A 16,803-nucleotide genomic window follows, 5' to 3' on the forward strand; every position below is an offset into this window, starting at 1 on the left:
CAAACTGGAATTGCTTCTACTAATGCTAGACTAGATCAGGTTCATCTATATTTCACTTTGTTACTTAGTACTATGTATTTTAGCATGTAATATACTTCAACAGATGCATAAATCCAAGAATAATACTCTCTCAGTCCATAAAAAATAGTCTGATTTTTATCATTTTGGGATGTTCACAAAAAATAATTTTATTTCTAAAAATTGAAAGTTTCTCTTTTATACTTTTTCTCATCTTTCTCATACTTTACCCACTTTTTCTCCACATCTATCTTACTTTACACACTTTTCTCGTATTCTCTCTTACTTTACTAATTTCTAAAAGAGTGAACTACATAAATGGTACCTGATCTTTCACTTTCGCACGTGGTACCTGATTTTTATTTTATATCGTTTTTGGTACCTATAAATCACATTTTTGATATCTGATTCAATTTTCTTCCCGAAATGCCCTTTAAACAAATATATTTTCTGTGGTTTTCTGTGGTCGTCATGCGACGTCCGTCCGCTCGTCCGCTATTGTGGTCGGGCAAAGGACGAGCGGACGGAAGAGAGCATTTTCTGATTTTTATTTATTTATTTGTTTTCAAAACTCTATATATACGGGTCGTTGCAGTTCATTTCATTTGCACCACTTGTATTAAAGAGTTTCTCTTCTTTCTCTCCACATTCTTCATTTGATCAGTGAATCCAAAAATGGCAAGTGGTGCGGGTGGTAGTGGTGGGGATGCTGATGCTAGGCGGCGAATTAACGAAGAGTTGCGGGTCTATACGTCCGCAGAGATAAATTGCTTGATACAAGAGCACTTGCAGCAGCAGCAGCCGGCGGTACCTCGCCCCATCCATCATCGAGTTGTACTACCCCGGGACCAAGTCGTTGCCTACCAACGGTTGTTTGACGACTAATTCGCTGAGGCTGCGGTTTGGGGAGAACTTTTTACAGTGGCGTTTTAGGATGCACCGAGATCTATTTATTAGTATCGTGAATGCTTTAGAGCATCGATACAAGTATTTCAGGTTCAGGGAGGATGCGAGTGGTAGACCCGGTCACACACCTATACAGAAGTGCACTGCCGCAATCAGGTTGGCCTACAGAGGTGCGGCTGACATGTTCGTCGAGTACCTCCACATCGGCGAGGCGACTACCAACGATTGTCTGCGGCATTTTTGTAAGGGCGTCATTCACATATTCGGAGAGAGGTATCATTGGAAGCCTACCCCCCAAGACTGTGAGGATCTAATGGATATGTACGGGTCGTTGCACGGGTTTCCCTGGATGTTAGGCAGCATAGATTGCAAGCATAGGGAATGACAGAACTGTCCCACCGCCTGGAAAGGGATGTACACGACCGGCTTCAAAGGCAAGAATCTCATGATGATCCTCGAAGCCGTAGCTGACTACCAGCTGTGGATTTGGCATGCGTATTTTGGGGTAGCCAGGTCGAACAACGACATCAATGTTCTCTAGTTGTCGCCTCTTTTTAATGAGCAGTGCATGGGCGTTGGTCCTGCCATCAGTTTCGTCGCCAACGACAACCAACACGATATGAGCTACTATTTGGCGGATGTGATATACCCTAGGTGGCCTGCCTTTGTGAAGACGATCAGATGCCCAACAAATCCAAAGAAGATCTACTTTGCGCAACGACAGGAGACAGCGTGCAATGATGTGGAGCGGGCATTTGGTGTGCTCCAAGCTCGATGGGCGGCGATGAAGGGTCTGACACGTTTGTGGTATGAGGGTTGCATTGCTGATGTCTGGTACGGAATCGTGGCCTCCAGGAGTAGGAACGGTGACCGTGATTCTACCAATACACAGAGAGTTACCAGTGGGAGAAGAGAGAGTCGAAGAAGATGCTAATTGCATTAATTCTCAATAATGGGAAATTACAATAAAGGAAAGCAGCTTATATAGCTAAGAAAATGTGACTAACAAACTCCAATCTAGATCTAACAACTCTCAACTCACGCTTCACACGCCTTGTGCTGATTTAATCCTACTCATTTCCCACGTGTGCATGCATCCATTCACACGTTTATTTACTTTTCACCTCGTGCGTTTATTCTTCAAGCGTTTCATGTATCAAATCTCCCCCGCCCCAAAAAACCTTGGCCTCAAGGTTTGAAATGAGGGAAGCGGTCTTGAATGTCATGTAGAAACTCCCAAGTGGCATCCTCCGAAAAAGAGTTTGCCCAATGGATAAGAACCTGAGTAACCGGCCTACTGCCTCGCTTGACCAGACGACGATCAAGGATTTGGACTGGCTCAAGGAAGGTGGAATTGCCAACTGTGGGCAATGTCCCATGCAGCTGTGATAAAGGGCCCATTTTCTTCTTTAACTGGGGCACATGGAAGACGGGATGAATCTTACAATCAGCCGGCAGCAGCAGTTTATACGCCACCTCTCCGAACTTATCAGAAACCTTAAACGGACCAAAGTAACGAGGGCTGAGTTTCTGAAACTGGCGGTCACGAAGGGTATTCTGGCGGTATGGCTGGAGCTTCAAATATACCCAATCACCCACACTAAACTTCCTCTCTGATCTGTGGTTGTCGTGCTGCTGTTTCATGCGATGTTGAGCCCTCCCCAGATGGTGTTTGAGGACCTCCATCATAGCATCTCGTGCCATCAAACTCTCATTGACATCATGGAAAGCCGAATCACCCTTGAAGTAAGGGATATGAAGTGGAGCCGGATAACCATATAAAGCCTCGAAGGGGGTGGTTTCAATAGCCGAGTGAAAAGAAGTATTGTACCAGAACTCGGCTAGGCTTAGCCATTTACTCCAATTGGTTGGTTGATCCCCACACATACATCGTAAGTAGGTCTCCAAGCAACGATTAACCACCTCAGTTTGGCCATCCGACTGAGGATGGTAAGCCGTAGACATGTGAAGCTCAACTCCTTGGAGTTTGAAGAAATCTGACCAGAAAGCACTGAGGAATACCTTATCCCTGTCACTGATAAGTATAGTAGGTAAACCATGAAGCTTAAAAACATGATCCAAGAAGGCTTGAGCAACTGTTAAAGCCGTATAAGGATGGGCTAGACTCATGAAATGGGCATACTTAGTAAGACGATCCACCACAACCAAAATAGTTGATTTCCCATGAGATAAGGGAAGGCCTTCAATAAAATCCAAGCTAACCTGTGTCCAAGCTTCATCAGGTATGGGTAGAGGCTGCAAGAGCCTAGGATAGGCACTATGGCCATACTTATACCGCTGGCACACGTCACACTCTCTAATATAGTTTCTGATCTGCTTCTCCATGTTGGGCCAGTAGAAAAGTGAAGAAAGCCGTTTATATGTAGCATGTATATCAGAGTGACCCCCTGCACTGGAATCATGGAAGAGCTGGATGATACGGAGCCTCAAAGCCTGATCCTCTCCTACTACCAATCTACCTTTCCTCCTCAGTTGGTCTCCAATCCAAGAAAATTTAGAATTTGAATGAGGATTCTGCACCAGCTCCTCAATTATGGACTTTAAAACAGAGTCAGAAGTCCATGTATCCTTGATCAGGGGATAGAGATCAGTTGATACTGAAGTAATCGCCATACAAAACACATCTGAAGAGTGCACCCGAGATAGTGCATCAGCCACTACATTTTCCACACCCTTCTTGTAGGTAATCTCAAAATCAAAGGCCATTAGTTTTGATAGCCAATTGAGTTGCCCAGAAGTAGTCAGCTTCTGTTTCATTAAGTGACTCAAGGTCTTATGATCAGTCCTGACTTCAAATGGTTTAATACTCAAGTAATGCCCCCAATAAGTAACAGCAAAAACAATGGCCAGCAATTCTTTATCATAAACAGAAAGACCTCTATGTTTTGGGGACAGAGACTTACCGATAAAAGCAAGAGGATGGCCATCTTGCATCAACACAGCCCCAATGCCATAGCTTGATGCATCAGTTTCAATTACAAAAGGTAGAGCAAAATCTGGCAGAGCTAATACTGGTGGAGACATCATAGCTTGTTTAAGGTCCAGAAATGCTTGATCAGCTGTTGCATCCCACTTAAAAGCATCTTTTTTCAGCAACTCAGTAAGGGGTTTGCATATAATCCCATAATTCCTTATAAATTTCCTGTAATAGCCAGTGAGGCATAAGAATCCTCTGAGTTTGGTTACATCAGTAGGAGTTGGCCAATCCTGCATTGCTTGTAGTTTCTTAGGATCAGTGGAAACTCCCTTCTCCGAAATAATATGGCCTAAGTACTCCAGCTTATTCTTAGCAAATTCACACTTGCTCTCCTTCGCAAAGAGAGAATGCTCTTTCAACCTGTCAAAAACTAGCTGCAGATGAGCTCGATGAGCATCCATATCCTCACTGTAGACTAGTATATCATCAAAGAAAACCAATACAAATTTCCGCAAAAAAGGCCTGAACACATCATTCATTAGTCCTTGGAATGTTGCAGGTGCATTGGTGAGCCCAAAGGGCATCACTGCAAACTCATAGTGGCCGTCATGAGTTCTAAAGGCAGTCTTAGAGATGTCCTTTTCTTCCATTCGAATCTGATGGTAGCCTGCCCTTAAATCAATCTTAGAGAAAACAGAGGCCCCTCTTAATTCCTCCAATAACTCTTCAATCAAGGGAATAGGATATTTGTCCTTAATAGTTGCTTTATTCAGCCTTCTATAATCCACGCACATTCTCCATGTGCCATCTTTTTTCTTCACCAATACCACAGGGGAAGAGAATGGACTTGAGCTTGGTCTGATGAACCCCTGCTGCAGCAGATCAGCAACTTGTTTTTCAATAATATTTTTCTGCATAGCTGAGTGTCTATAAGGCCTAGAGTTCATTGGTGTAGTGCCAGGAATCAAAGCAATTTTGTGGTTGTGTGATCTCATAGGAGGTAAGGTAGTAGGTTCAGTAAAAACCTCTCTCTAATCTGCTAAGAGTTGTTGAATTGCTTGAGGAATTTCTGTGGTCATCTCATTATCTCCTTCCACAGCAAGCAACTCAGAGTTACCCTCATCATTCACCTTGATGCAACACAGTTGAACACCCTCACAATAGTGAAGAAGCTTAGTCATTTCCTTCTCTGACACAGTATGAACTCTCTGCTCATTTTGACCTCCCCTCAACACATGCCTTCTGCCATTCAAATGGAAGTCCATTGTCAAGTTTTTGAAATCCCATTGAATTATTTCCAATGTTTCCAGCCATTTGGACCCCCAAAACCATATCATAGTTACCCAAAGGTAGAAGAAGTACATCAGTAATAAAGGTTGTGCCCCGTAAAATCCACTTCAGTCCCTTACACATGGAATTACATTCCAAACGGTTGCCATCAACTACATCTACCATCACTGGATTAACTTGAGTGAGGTGAAGGCTCAATCTCTTAGCCAAGTGTAGATCTAGGAAGTTATGAGTGCTTTCCGAATCAATGAGTATGTGCACTGCCTTTTTCCCCACTCGGCCAGTCACCCTCATTGTTCTAAATCCTCTTGAAGAAGATCCATTAATAGCATGGATAGATATTAAAGGATTTTCATCCTCATTAAGTTCCTCATCCCTTGATTCATCAACATACTCCAGTTCCCTCACTCCCTCATCAATTTCGAGCAGATATAATTGCTTCCTAGCACAACGATGTCCCCTCTCATACTTCTCATCACAGCCATAACACAACCCTCTATCTCTTTTATCAGCGATCTCCTCCTCTGTTAAGAGTCTCCTGTTTTTGAAATTAGGTACAGTAGGAGTAGGTAATAGTGGTGTGGTGTTGTTAGGAGCCTTAAAAAAAATTAATAAGAAAAAATAAGTTAAAATCTGATAAGTATAAGTTTAATACTAATTTTAAAATAAATTAAAGTTTCATAATTATTTCCATACAAAATAATTATTTATCAAATTAATCCAAAAAAAGATTGTTGTTATATCGAATATACCAAAATAGTAGTCTTAGGTCTACGAGGTCTACGTAAAAAATTATCATATGGACATTTAAACAAATTCAACAGAAGGGTTTACTAGCTTAATTTGCTAACTTGTCAATTTTTCATACAGATAATGTGTGACGTTAATATGTCAACACAAATATAGTTAACATATTTATGTTGTTATGTTAATATTTTTAAAATGCAGTACAAGTTAGCAAAGTTAGCAAATTAAGCTAGTTAACAATGGATGACATCGTTTTAGTATAATCTTAATTAGTTAAAATTAACTAAAGTTTAATCCTAAGTTGGTAACGTTTTAACCACAATATTAGTATATTATTAACATAAAACTAGTTAGATGCAATAATTATCACATAAATAATAAATATGTGTTGATATAAATGGAGGTGAATTGCGATCGATAGGCAGACTCATCACACTTACATGACATTTTATTCATTATTTCACGTCACTTACTGATGTAAATATGAATATAAATATCAATATTAAGTTACTTAAAGTTCACAAATTTGGAATACGTAGTAATATTTCGAACTATTAAAATAAATGAATTTTAATGACTGAATGAAATTAACTAATTAAGTCCACACAAAATTATTGTCATGTATTGTACCTCAAATACCAGAAATCAATTCGTGAATCATTGATGTACATTCTACTTGAATTTTATTGCATAGATCATGTACATTCTACTTGAATTTTATTGCATAGATCTTATACATATTTATATTCATACCATAAATCCTACAATAAATTCGTTTGACTCATCATACTGGACTCGATTTAAGTAGATTTTTTTGAACTTTTTAATAGGTATTTATTTTATAAAAATATGTTTATTATTATTATTAAATTTAGTAAAGAATTTAGTAAAATTACAGTCTTATTAATTTTAAATTTTAGACTCAGATGCCAACATGTAAATATACAGAACGTGGCATGATGATCAGAAACATCAACCAACACAAGAAATAAAAAATAAATTGATAATGCAATTATTTATTTATAGGTACAATTAAATATTTTGAATTGATAATTGATTATATAATTTTGGTTACATAATCAGTGATCGCTCCGGCAAAGCAACGAACATTCTACAGGCAACGATATCGTCCAAGAATCTTCTCGAACCCACCAAATCCCCAACCTCCTTAATCTTATTAATTCAATCCAACCCCATTTCCTCTTCAATCAATTTCTTCTCCAATGGCCGATGATCACGCCGTCACGCTCTACAGCAGCGCCACCATCACCGACACCAAGAAGAACCCCTTCTCCCTCAAAGTCGGCATGGCGCAGATGCTCCGCGGCGGCGCCGTCGTCGAGGTCACCTCCCTCGATCAAGCCAAGACCGCCGAGTCCGCCGGCGCCTGCTGCGTCGTCGTCTCCGATCCGCCTCCGCCTCCGCCGCGCGCTGGGATCTCCCGCATGGCCGACCCCTCGCTGATCAAGGAAATCAAGCAGGCGCTGTCGATTCCCGTGATGGCGAAGGCGCGCGTCGGCCATTTCGTCGAGGCGCAGGTCCTGGAGCAGATTGGGGTCGATTACATCGACGAGAGCGAGGAATTGGGGATCGCCGACGAGAGCCACTTCATCAACAAGCACAATTTCGGCGTCACTTTTGTCTGCGGCTGCCGCGATTTGGGGGAGGCGCTGCGGCGGGTGAGGGAGGGCTCCGCCATGATTCGGACGCAGGGCGAAATTAGGGGCTCCGGCAATGTGGCGGAGACGGTGCGGAGTGTGAGGAAAGTGATGGGGGAAATTAGGGTTTTGAATAATATGGATGAAGATGAGGTGTTTGCCTTTGCCAAGCGAATTGGGGCGCCGTACGATATCGTGGTGCAGGCGAAGCAAATGGGGCGGCTTCCGGTGGTGCATTTTGCTGCCGGAGGGATCACAACACCGGCTGATGCTGCATTGATGATGCAATTGGGGTGTGATGGGGTGTTCTTGGGGCAGGAGGTTTTCGACTGTGATGATCCTTACAAGAGGGTTCGATCCATTGTGCAGGCGGTTAGGAATTACAATGACCCGATGGAGCTGGCGCAGGCGAGCAGTGGCTTGGACCACGCTATGGCAGGGTTGAATCTTGATGAGAATAGGGTCGAGTTCGGGTCTGGAGATGCTTACTGATTCTGTGAGTTCTAATGCTTTTGATTCCTAGCTTTCGAGCATGATGAGAAATGTAGTATAATGTTTGTGATTTTACAATTTGCCTTGTTACATTGATGTTGCTTCTTTGCATGATGAAAGAATAAGAGTTATTGACCTTGTATGATTCTCTGCTTAACTGATAGGGGAATATAGTTCTAGTTCATCACTTTGCACAAACCCCTGTCGAATCTTGTACTATCAAATTTAAATGTACTGCATTTTGTTATTGGAATTGATTTGTTCATATCTATCCTTAATAACTCCTGGCTTGTAAACTAACTCTTGTAAGTAGGAAGATGGAGCTTACTTTATGCAATGAACGAACATCAAGATGCAATAAAAGTAACATGGTATAGTAGAGGCGGTTTCAATCTGAAATAGGGACATATAAAGTAGTTATTGTAATCTGTAGAAAATAATGGTACCCGAATACATCATAGTTTGTGGTGAAAGTGCTTCACACACAGCTAAATAAAGACAAAACCATGAACCCCCTAAGCATTTAAAATATACTCAACTCACCTACATATAGCTTAAGAGGGCAGACACCTCATTGAACTGCGAATACTGTCTGATCTCAGTTTCCTCATGGAACCATGGATGCTCTCCGAACCCAGCTTCCTCATCGAACCATGAATGCTTTCTGAAGCCAGTTTTCTCATGGAACTGTGGATGCTCTCTGAACCCAGTTTCCTCATGGAGCCATGAATGCTTTCCGAACCCAGTTTCCTCATGGAGCCATGAATGCTTTCCGAACCCAGTTTCCTCATGGAACTGTGGATGCTCTCTGAACCCAGTTTCCTCATTGAACCGTGGATGCTCTCTGAACCTAGTTTCCTCATTGAACCATGAATGCTCTCCGAACCCAGTTTTCTCATGGAACCATGGATGCTCTCCGAACCCAGTTTCCTCATGGAACCATGGGTGCTCTCTGGACCCAGTTTCCTCATGGACCCGTGTACACTGTCTGAACCAAGTTTCATCATTGACTTGTGAATGCTATCTGAATCCACTTTTCTCGTTGACCCATGAACATTGTCTGAGCCCGATCTCCTTATTGAACCGTGAATGCTATTGCAACCCAATTTCCTCATTGAACCATGAGCACTGTCTGAACTCAATCTCCTCACCAAACCATGATTGTTCTCTGGACCCAATTTTCTCTTTGAGTAGTGAACATTGGTTGAACTCTGTTTCCTCATTGAACCGTGAGCATTGTCTGAACCTACTTTTCCCACTAATGTGTGGACACTGGTTGAGCAACTCAGTCTTCTCATAGAACTGTGAACACTGGACTTCCTCATTGAACCGTGAATGCTTGTTGCTGAGTTGAGTTTCCTCATTGAGTTGCTGATATTTCTTGATGGCTGGGGAAGATTGAGTTCCTGGTAGACATTTTTGGAGAATTTGTCAACAATATCTAAATAAGTCGGGCTGGTGAGGAGGGAGTAGCAATGAACAACTTCATCGATGTCCTGCACATGATTCCCGTCCCTCTCATCCATCATTTCCAATTCTTCCATCTTCTTTGCAAAGTCCTCCGTTGCCAAGAAACTAGACTCTTGCACCTTGCCTTGAAGGCGTGCTCTTGCCTTCTGGTCCACTGATCGACGAACACTCATGGAGCCTTGTTCTCCATTTGGTTGCCCCTTCAGTGCAAGCAGGCCATCTCTCCTACTCGCCACCTCACTCGGATCCCAGTGTTGGGAGGAGCTTTTGCACGAACTGTCGGTCTCCTGCAACTTGGGGCCGATCTTGCTGCTACCAGAGAAGATGGGATTAGCGAAAGCATTTGTAGGCAGCTTCGCGTACCCTCTTAGAAGTAAGGATCTCACATTTCTGAAAGCTTTGTGAAAGAATGTCTTGGTATCATGAAACGTTTCTTGAACCTGCTTCTGTTTCGTTCTGCTAGTGTCGCCACTCATCTTTATTTCAGATTCTCGGGGTAGCCAGAAGGTAGGGAAGATCGGTATAATAAGAGTGTGTTGAGGTTAGATGCAAAGTGTGGGTATTGAATGAAGGAGAAATGGTGGCAATGGGATGTAGTAATGGCTGTGCAGCAGGTCCTAAGACATGTGTGCAGCAAATGGGGTCTTGGAATCAGTGAATGATCCATTTTAACACAATAAATGAGCAGACCTAATCATTGTCCTAACTGGTTATTCTAAAAATGCTTAGGGAATATAATTTTGTCTGGAATTATAATTGGGAAGGAATTTTGAGCGTAATTGCAGCATTTAAATGGGGAGGTAGGAAGTTGTTATGGCCCCTACCTCATTACAACTTAAGCGATTAGGATAAGGGACCAGAAATTGATTGAAACTGGAAATGAAACCCAATTTTTAATGTATGCTTGGTGCTGTCGTTTTCCTACAGTTCATATGCTGAGACTCATTATGGCTATACTCATGGTGGTGTTAGGACAATTTGAGCTCTTACTATACTGTTCATCACCTGCAAGTTATGGAAATAGCTTTAACGTATGGTCTCTTGATCAGTTGATTTTGATAAAAATTGATAGGATTTTGGTTACATTACACATCTGAGCGTTGCATAGAAAAAAACTCATTTCAGATCTTGGCACCAAAAATAGATAAGCTGACAAAATTGCAGGAATTTAACAAAATATTGTACTATAAAATACATTGTGTTGCTGTGACCATAATAAATAATGCCTCAACCACCTAACAATTAATCGAATGTTTGTGGCCCAGTGGTTAATAACATGTTCTAACTATGATTATTGGATATGCGTTTACCAATTATATAAAAAAAATACTCATTTCGTCCCCTAAAAGTAGAAACTCTTTTCTTTTTTAGTTTGTTCCTAAATCTAAAAACTTAAAAAGTAGAAACTCTTTTCTTTTTTAGTTTGTTCCTAAATCTAAAAACTTTCTATTTAAGGAAATTTATTTTGTAGAGTTGGGTTCCTTTTTCCCATTTACACACTTTTCTTTCAAATTTCAATTAGCACCCCACTCCATACCAGCAGGCAGCAGCTACCCTTATTCACTTCCAAATTGCCCTCACCCTATTCTGCTACTCACATTTCACGCCTAAATGCCGCTGCTTAAGTTTCTCCCACTGTCCATACAACAAAAGACTGGTTCCACACCCCATGTGTCGCAGACCATTCTCTTCGCTCGTCGCCTTCCACGTATTTAATCATGCTCGGACTTGTATGCATTGTCCAACAAAAGAAGTAGAGCATGTGAAAGAGGAAAATTGATAAATAAATTATTGAAGTCGTTTTGACTTTTGTGATATTACTCCCTCAATCCATCAATAAGTGTCCTAAATTGACATAGCACAATCTTTAAGAAATGTAATAAATGGTGAGTAGAAAAAATTAGCGTGAAATATGAGTCTTACTTTTATATTCTCTCACGTTCTTAAAAAATAGATATTACATTGGAAATGACACGAATTTTAATGTATAATTGATAAAGTAAGAGAGAGAAAAAATTATTGTAGTATTATTAGCGAAGAATGAGACACCTCATTAGACCAAAAAAAATTTCTTTAAATAAAATTAGTCTATTTTTAAGAGATATCTCAAAATAACAAATATGGTCTATTTTTAAGGGATAGAGAAAGTAATAGTTTTAAAATAAAATCTGAGTGGATGAGTTAGTTGGATGTGGAGTTCTTTACCAAAAATAGTACTCCCTCCGTCCCAAGGAAGATGACCCCTTCCTTGGGTGACACGAGATTTTATGCAACCTTATTTTGTGTGTTAAGTGGAGAGAGTAAAGTAAGAGAGAGGGAATAAAGTAAAGATAAAGGTGTTTCTATTTTAGGTAATGGGTCATCTTGGTTGGGACAAACCAAAAAAGAAAGTGAGTCATCTTTAATGGGACGGAGGGAGTACTAATAAGACACTTAATTGTGGATGGACGAAAAAAGAAACTTGAGCCGCTTATTCGTGGGCAGAGGGAGTACTATTTTAATTTCGGATCACTCTACCCTATTTCCAATTTGTATTTTAAGAAAGTTTGGGATATCACACAATTGTTGAATATAAATCCCAGAATTGAAGATAAAGTGGTGAAGCCTCTCGATATAAAAGTTAGAGAAATGCTAGTGATATATCCTAGAAGTAACGATGTGTATCGACATGGTCTCTACAGGAGTAGCGATTGATCAAAGAATAAAATTAGATATATTCTAAAGCCAGTGATATATTCGACAGGAGTAGCAAATGCTAGTGATATATTCTAAAGCTTTTTGGGTGTACACTATTCAAAAGTAAGAGTTACCCAATCTAGTGAAAAGTCTAATTCTCAAGGTAGAGAATCTGAATTAATGGGACAAGTAGAATACAAGTAAAAGAATTGAAAATGTGTGACATAAACTTGTTGTAAACATTCTTTTTTTATTTAAATACTTTGTATTTGTAAAAACAATATCATGCCATAAACAAATTAATAAAAAACAGACCAAATAAAACAAGTTTTAGTCGTTATCATCAAAAACACTTTCATGCCAATATTGACAATTCACCGCCATTTTAGCCAACAAAAAATAAAGTAAAGCCGAGACTGCAACTATAGACATCGACCACTCTTCATAAGGGGAGAAGCGCGAATTAGGATGAAAAAAACACAACAAGAAACATGCACATTCAAGCGAACTGGTCTTCGATCCATATGTATCAAAATAGTTGCGAGAAAAACCAACAAAATGTAACAACTTATATAAAAAAAAGGGGCTGAAATGTCAATCCGAAAAATCAAACTGTCCTCTAAGATCAAAATAAAGATAAGCAGGAACAAATGCACCCTTGACCTTAAGCAGAAACAGCTGCGGCCTTCTTCCTTGGTGCAGCCTCGGTACCTAAATTAGTAAGCATAAATCTCAAGCAACAACAAAAGACTGAAAACAGAAAAAGGCAAATGTAAAAATATAAGTGTTCCAAACCTTCTCTGAAATTGGTCTTGAATCTGCGGGGGACATTGCGTAGGTACCTCATGCGACCAGTTCCGGTGGTCTTTCTACGGATGGCCTTCACACTCCAGTTGTCTGAACATTTGTACACATCATCATCAAGATCACCAAGAAAAGATGCATCTCCAACGGTATTTAATAAAACAATACTATGACGAATAACTTCACTAGCTCTATTAATTAACAAAGGAAGGAGTATTAGGTTGACATGTTTACTAGTAAACAAAGATCATGTCTAATCTTATCTCCCTTTCGGTTTCCTCTTCGTCAAGAGGTGTCATTATTTCGGGATTAAATATTTAGCGTGTTTGGTTCATGAAAATCAAATCCTAGATGGATAGTCATGGGATAATTAGTCATACTCATAGCTAACCACATCCAACTAAAATAATCCCACAACTCAATCCTAGATTATATCATAGTAGTATTTTATCTAGCAAACCGAACACCACCATATTGTATACATCTCAACTACACCCCTATGAATATTTTAAACTAGATGAAATCAATTTTGGCTTATCTCATATCGTGTATCTCACTATTATGCAACAATACAATTTAATTCCTAAACAATGGTATAGTTCTGCGAAAGCTCTAACCTAAGGCTCAAGTATATGAATTATAGCGAATTCCTAAAACTAATCAGCCCATGGAAAAGGATCAGCAAACTTTATTCATATTCAATTTGCAAAAATTAAATCACAGCTCCGTTTAAAAATGAGAAATGACATACAAGTCCTCTTGCGAGCGGCGGGATAAGCGCAGGCGGAGCAGCGGCTCTTCTGCAAATGGAAGCTGCGGCGGCCGCACCTCACACAGAGTGTGTGTGTCTTGTTCCTCCTCTTTCCGAAACTCCCGGTTCCCTTCCCCTGAAGAGACAGCGATAAGCATTAATAATTGCACAGATCAATCGGAATTATAATTGAAACAGAAATTGAAATATCACCATTGCTGTGGCGCTGCTGCAAAAAGCCTAGATTATTCGTGTGCTGAAGTCGGCGTTTGAAGAGATATGTGAAGAAGATTAAGAAGAAGGGTCTTAGGGTTTGGCTTCTAAGGATATTGGGTTATTAATGGGCCTCTTTGGGCCTTAATTATTGGACTTTAATATTTTTTTTTTAACTTTTTTTTCCGGATGCGTCGATTCGAGTATAGTTTTTTAAATTATGGAGTATAGTTTTTTAATTTACTTGTAATTTGACATTCGTAGTTATTTAATTTTATAAGATCTATTTTTTCATACTAACTAATAATAGGCACTTTTTTTTTTATTTATCCTATAAAAATAGTCTTTTATTTTTAGTAACTTCGAGAGCCTATTCTTCATTAATAATACTCCAATTACTTTTTCTTTCACTGAAATCCATGCTATCTCAAATGCCTCTATTTTTATTTTTAATGAGACGAAAGAAGTATCTTTCACTTTTTCTATTCAGGTATTCATTTATTTTAGAATATAATCAAAAGTTTTAAGTTTTTTAATCTATATAAATAGAGTGCATCTTTTATGAATGGATTTTGTAAGTAGTTGTATTTGAGGAGTAAAATTATTCTAAACAAGAATAAAAAATGTTTAAAGGATTGAAAAGAAAGATTTTTGGCCAAAATACTGCATTTTCTGCACAGCACACCATCCTTGCCCATATTTTTGCACCTATGTCATCACTAAATGAACAGAAGATGGCTGATTCCTGTCAGATCACTGGAGTCAGCAGCGGTTTCCTGAGGAAATGACACTCCAAGTTGGCAACAACGAGATCAGCCATGGTCATGCTCGTCTCAACCGTGTCAGTTCCAACATGAGGCAGCAGGACTACATTCTCAAGCTCCAATAACGGCTCAGGCACGTGTGGTTCATTCTCAAAAACGTCGAGTCCGGCACCACCCAGTCTCCCTTCACATAATGCAGACACAAGTTCGTGTTCATCAACTAGTGCACCTCGTCCTATGTTGACAAGGACCCCTTGCGGACCCAATGCACTGATAACCTCCCGATTCACAATGTGTCGTGTTTCATTTGTCAAGGAGCATGCCACAAACAGGATTTGACAGTTAGCAGCCAGATCAACGGCATTGGAGTAGTACCTGTAGTTCGTCGTCTGTCTCTTGGTCCGGGAATGGTAGCTGATGGTGCACCCAAACGCCTCAGCTCTTTTAGCTATGGCAGAACCAATCCTGCCTAGCCCGAGTATGCCAATTGATTTTCCACTGAACTGAAAATGTAGACAGTAAATCAAATAGACAAACATGAACACAAACAATAGTTTACAAAAAAGAGATAAAGAATGCGACTAAGGTAAGAAAGAAAATCATGAATATCACTCGTGATTTTCTTGTGAATGTTAAAGAGGTGTTTTGGGTCGTTGATCATTCGTTTGCTTGTAAACGTTCAACAATTCCAAGGAATTTGAGCCACCATTACTGAAATTTGGGTACTCCCATATATAACTCACAAAATCAACTGCCCCTGTCTGCAGTCTAGTAGCATAAGATCATGGTGGTAATTGTTGAATCAATAAACCAGGAACAAAAAGTTTGTTTTGATTCTAAAATTCGAGAATGAAGAGGCTTCTGAAACTATTTCAAACATAATCATGAACTTGACTAATATTCTAATCATAATCAATACTTTGCAATTCATGGAAGCACAATCAAGACTTGTTCGTCTAGTCCACCGCAGATCATGTTATCAAGAAGCGTGTAGCACAAGTGTTTGACAGGGTTATAAACCTTTTTTAATAAGAATAAAAAATCAAACCAAACTACAGTGATGAACATAGTTTGTTTTATCAGAAAAGCTTGAACACATTTCTACCTTTCATAATCCAAACCTCAACAGAGAAAGAACTCAAAACATAATCTCTATCTTTCATATTTCTTCACCGAACTTAACATAATCCATAAAGCTTATCAACTCAAATCAAGCTTCTGGCTGTATCCAAGCATACCCAAGCTTTAATCGACAAGCTCAGAAACACATTTATTCAGCTATACAGAAACACAAATTTGAAATTTGTAACTAATTAAATATCGAAAATAGGCATAAAATGCCCCAATTTGACAAACCTTAGTAGTCAGCTGAAAATCCCCATTTTTCCAGGATCCAGTGGTGAGAAACGCATGGCAGGCGCATATTTTCCTCAATGTGGCGAGAGCTAGCCCAATTGCTAGGTCGGAAACGTCTTCCGTCAGCACGTCGGGGGTGTTGGTAACCCTAATTCCTCTGTCTCGGCACTTTTCCAAGTCGATTTTGTCGACGCCGACGCTGTAAGTGGAGACGATCTCGAGGCGGGGGAGAGAGTCAATGAGCTTGGAATCGGCGCCGATTTTGGTGTCGCCGACCACAGCTTTGACGGAGTCGGCGAGGGAGTGAGATGATTCCCAGAGCTTGAAGAGTGTGAAGCGCTGCTGGAGCTGTTGCTCAAGGTAGGCTGACATTGGAGTGGTCATCATCACTCCCACGTTCTCCATTTTCCCTTGCTCCAGTATGGTGTAGTATTACCTCGAAATATTACAATTATCAGTATTGATTCACAGCGCATTTATTCCATTCAAAAACACCCTTGGGTATTTCATTCTAAAGTCTTATTTTGACATAATAAAAATATACTACTTATATTTTTACGAATATTACAAAATGTAAAAAAAAAATTAAAAAAAATTATAGAATATTTTGTAGGGTTACTTGTCTATAAATACATGAACTTTCAATATTTTTTGAAATTTTTCCTGAACTTTATTTTTTGAATATAAATGCATGAACTTTGAATTTTTCTGATTTTCCCC

The 16,803-nt window shown here is 39.8% G+C and overlaps 4 protein-coding genes across 4 annotated transcripts; 1 reads left to right on the forward strand and 3 right to left on the reverse strand.

Moving 5' to 3' along the window:
- Positions 1 to 6,968: 6,968 nt before the first annotated feature.
- LOC125190167 (pyridoxal 5'-phosphate synthase-like subunit PDX1.2) lies at positions 6,969 to 8,302 on the forward strand. The gene has a single exon (XM_048087380.2). It carries the CDS (start codon positions 7,123 to 7,125, stop codon positions 8,047 to 8,049), a length of 927 nt encoding a protein of 308 aa, XP_047943337.1. The 5' UTR covers positions 6,969 to 7,122; the 3' UTR covers positions 8,050 to 8,302.
- A 141-nt stretch (positions 8,303 to 8,443) lies between these two features.
- Positions 8,444 to 10,254, reverse strand: LOC148926394 (uncharacterized). The gene has a single exon (XM_089058583.1). The coding sequence runs from the start codon at positions 9,993 to 9,995 to the stop codon at positions 8,604 to 8,606; it is 1,392 nt and encodes a 463-aa protein (XP_088914709.1). The 5' UTR covers positions 9,996 to 10,254; the 3' UTR covers positions 8,444 to 8,603.
- Positions 10,255 to 12,664: 2,410 nt separating this feature from the next.
- Positions 12,665 to 14,107, reverse strand: LOC125190169 (large ribosomal subunit protein eL37x). Its single transcript, XM_048087383.2, has 4 exons — positions 13,964 to 14,107; positions 13,751 to 13,886; positions 12,991 to 13,092; positions 12,665 to 12,906 (listed from the first exon to the last, which is right to left on the reverse strand). Exons 1-4 carry the CDS (start codon positions 13,964 to 13,966, stop codon positions 12,860 to 12,862), a joined length of 288 nt encoding a protein of 95 aa, XP_047943340.1. The 5' UTR covers positions 13,967 to 14,107; the 3' UTR covers positions 12,665 to 12,859.
- A 422-nt stretch (positions 14,108 to 14,529) lies between these two features.
- On the reverse strand, positions 14,530 to 16,538 carry LOC125190168 (glyoxylate/hydroxypyruvate/pyruvate reductase 2KGR-like). Its single transcript, XM_048087382.2, has 2 exons — positions 16,084 to 16,538; positions 14,530 to 15,230 (listed from the first exon to the last, which is right to left on the reverse strand). The coding sequence occupies exons 1-2, from the start codon at positions 16,486 to 16,488 to the stop codon at positions 14,712 to 14,714; spliced, it is 924 nt and encodes a 307-aa protein (XP_047943339.1). The 5' UTR covers positions 16,489 to 16,538; the 3' UTR covers positions 14,530 to 14,711.
- Positions 16,539 to 16,803: the final 265 nt, after the last annotated feature.

The sequence above is a fragment of the Salvia hispanica genome, chromosome 5 (assembly GCF_029641045.1).
Source record: "Salvia hispanica isolate PSC_SH4W2 chromosome 5, Shi_PSC_v1, whole genome shotgun sequence".
In the NCBI taxonomy this organism is placed as follows: Eukaryota; Viridiplantae; Streptophyta; class Magnoliopsida; order Lamiales; family Lamiaceae; genus Salvia; species Salvia hispanica.

Excerpts from the sequence above, each read along its gene's own strand:
- LOC125190169 (XM_048087383.2), bottom strand. Across the intron at positions 13,093-13,750 it reads CGCCGCTCGCAAGAGGACTT|ACAACTGGAGTGTGAAGGCC; the intron begins GTATGTCATTTC and ends ACAAATGTTCAG. Across the intron at positions 12,907-12,990 it reads CAAGACCAATTTCAGAGAAG|GTACCGAGGCTGCACCAAGG; the intron begins GTTTGGAACACT and ends TTACTAATTTAG.
- LOC148926394 (XM_089058583.1), bottom strand. The coding sequence starts at position 9,995 with ATGAGTGGCGACACTAGCAGAACGAAACAGAAGCAGGTTCAAGAAACG.
- LOC125190167 (XM_048087380.2), top strand. The coding sequence starts at position 7,123 with ATGGCCGATGATCACGCCGTCACGCTCTACAGCAGCGCCACCATCACC.
- LOC125190168 (XM_048087382.2), bottom strand. The coding sequence starts at position 16,488 with ATGGAGAACGTGGGAGTGATGATGACCACTCCAATGTCAGCCTACCTT. Across the intron at positions 15,231-16,083 it reads ATTTTCAGCTGACTACTAAG|TTCAGTGGAAAATCAATTGG; the intron begins GTTTGTCAAATT and ends CTACATTTTCAG.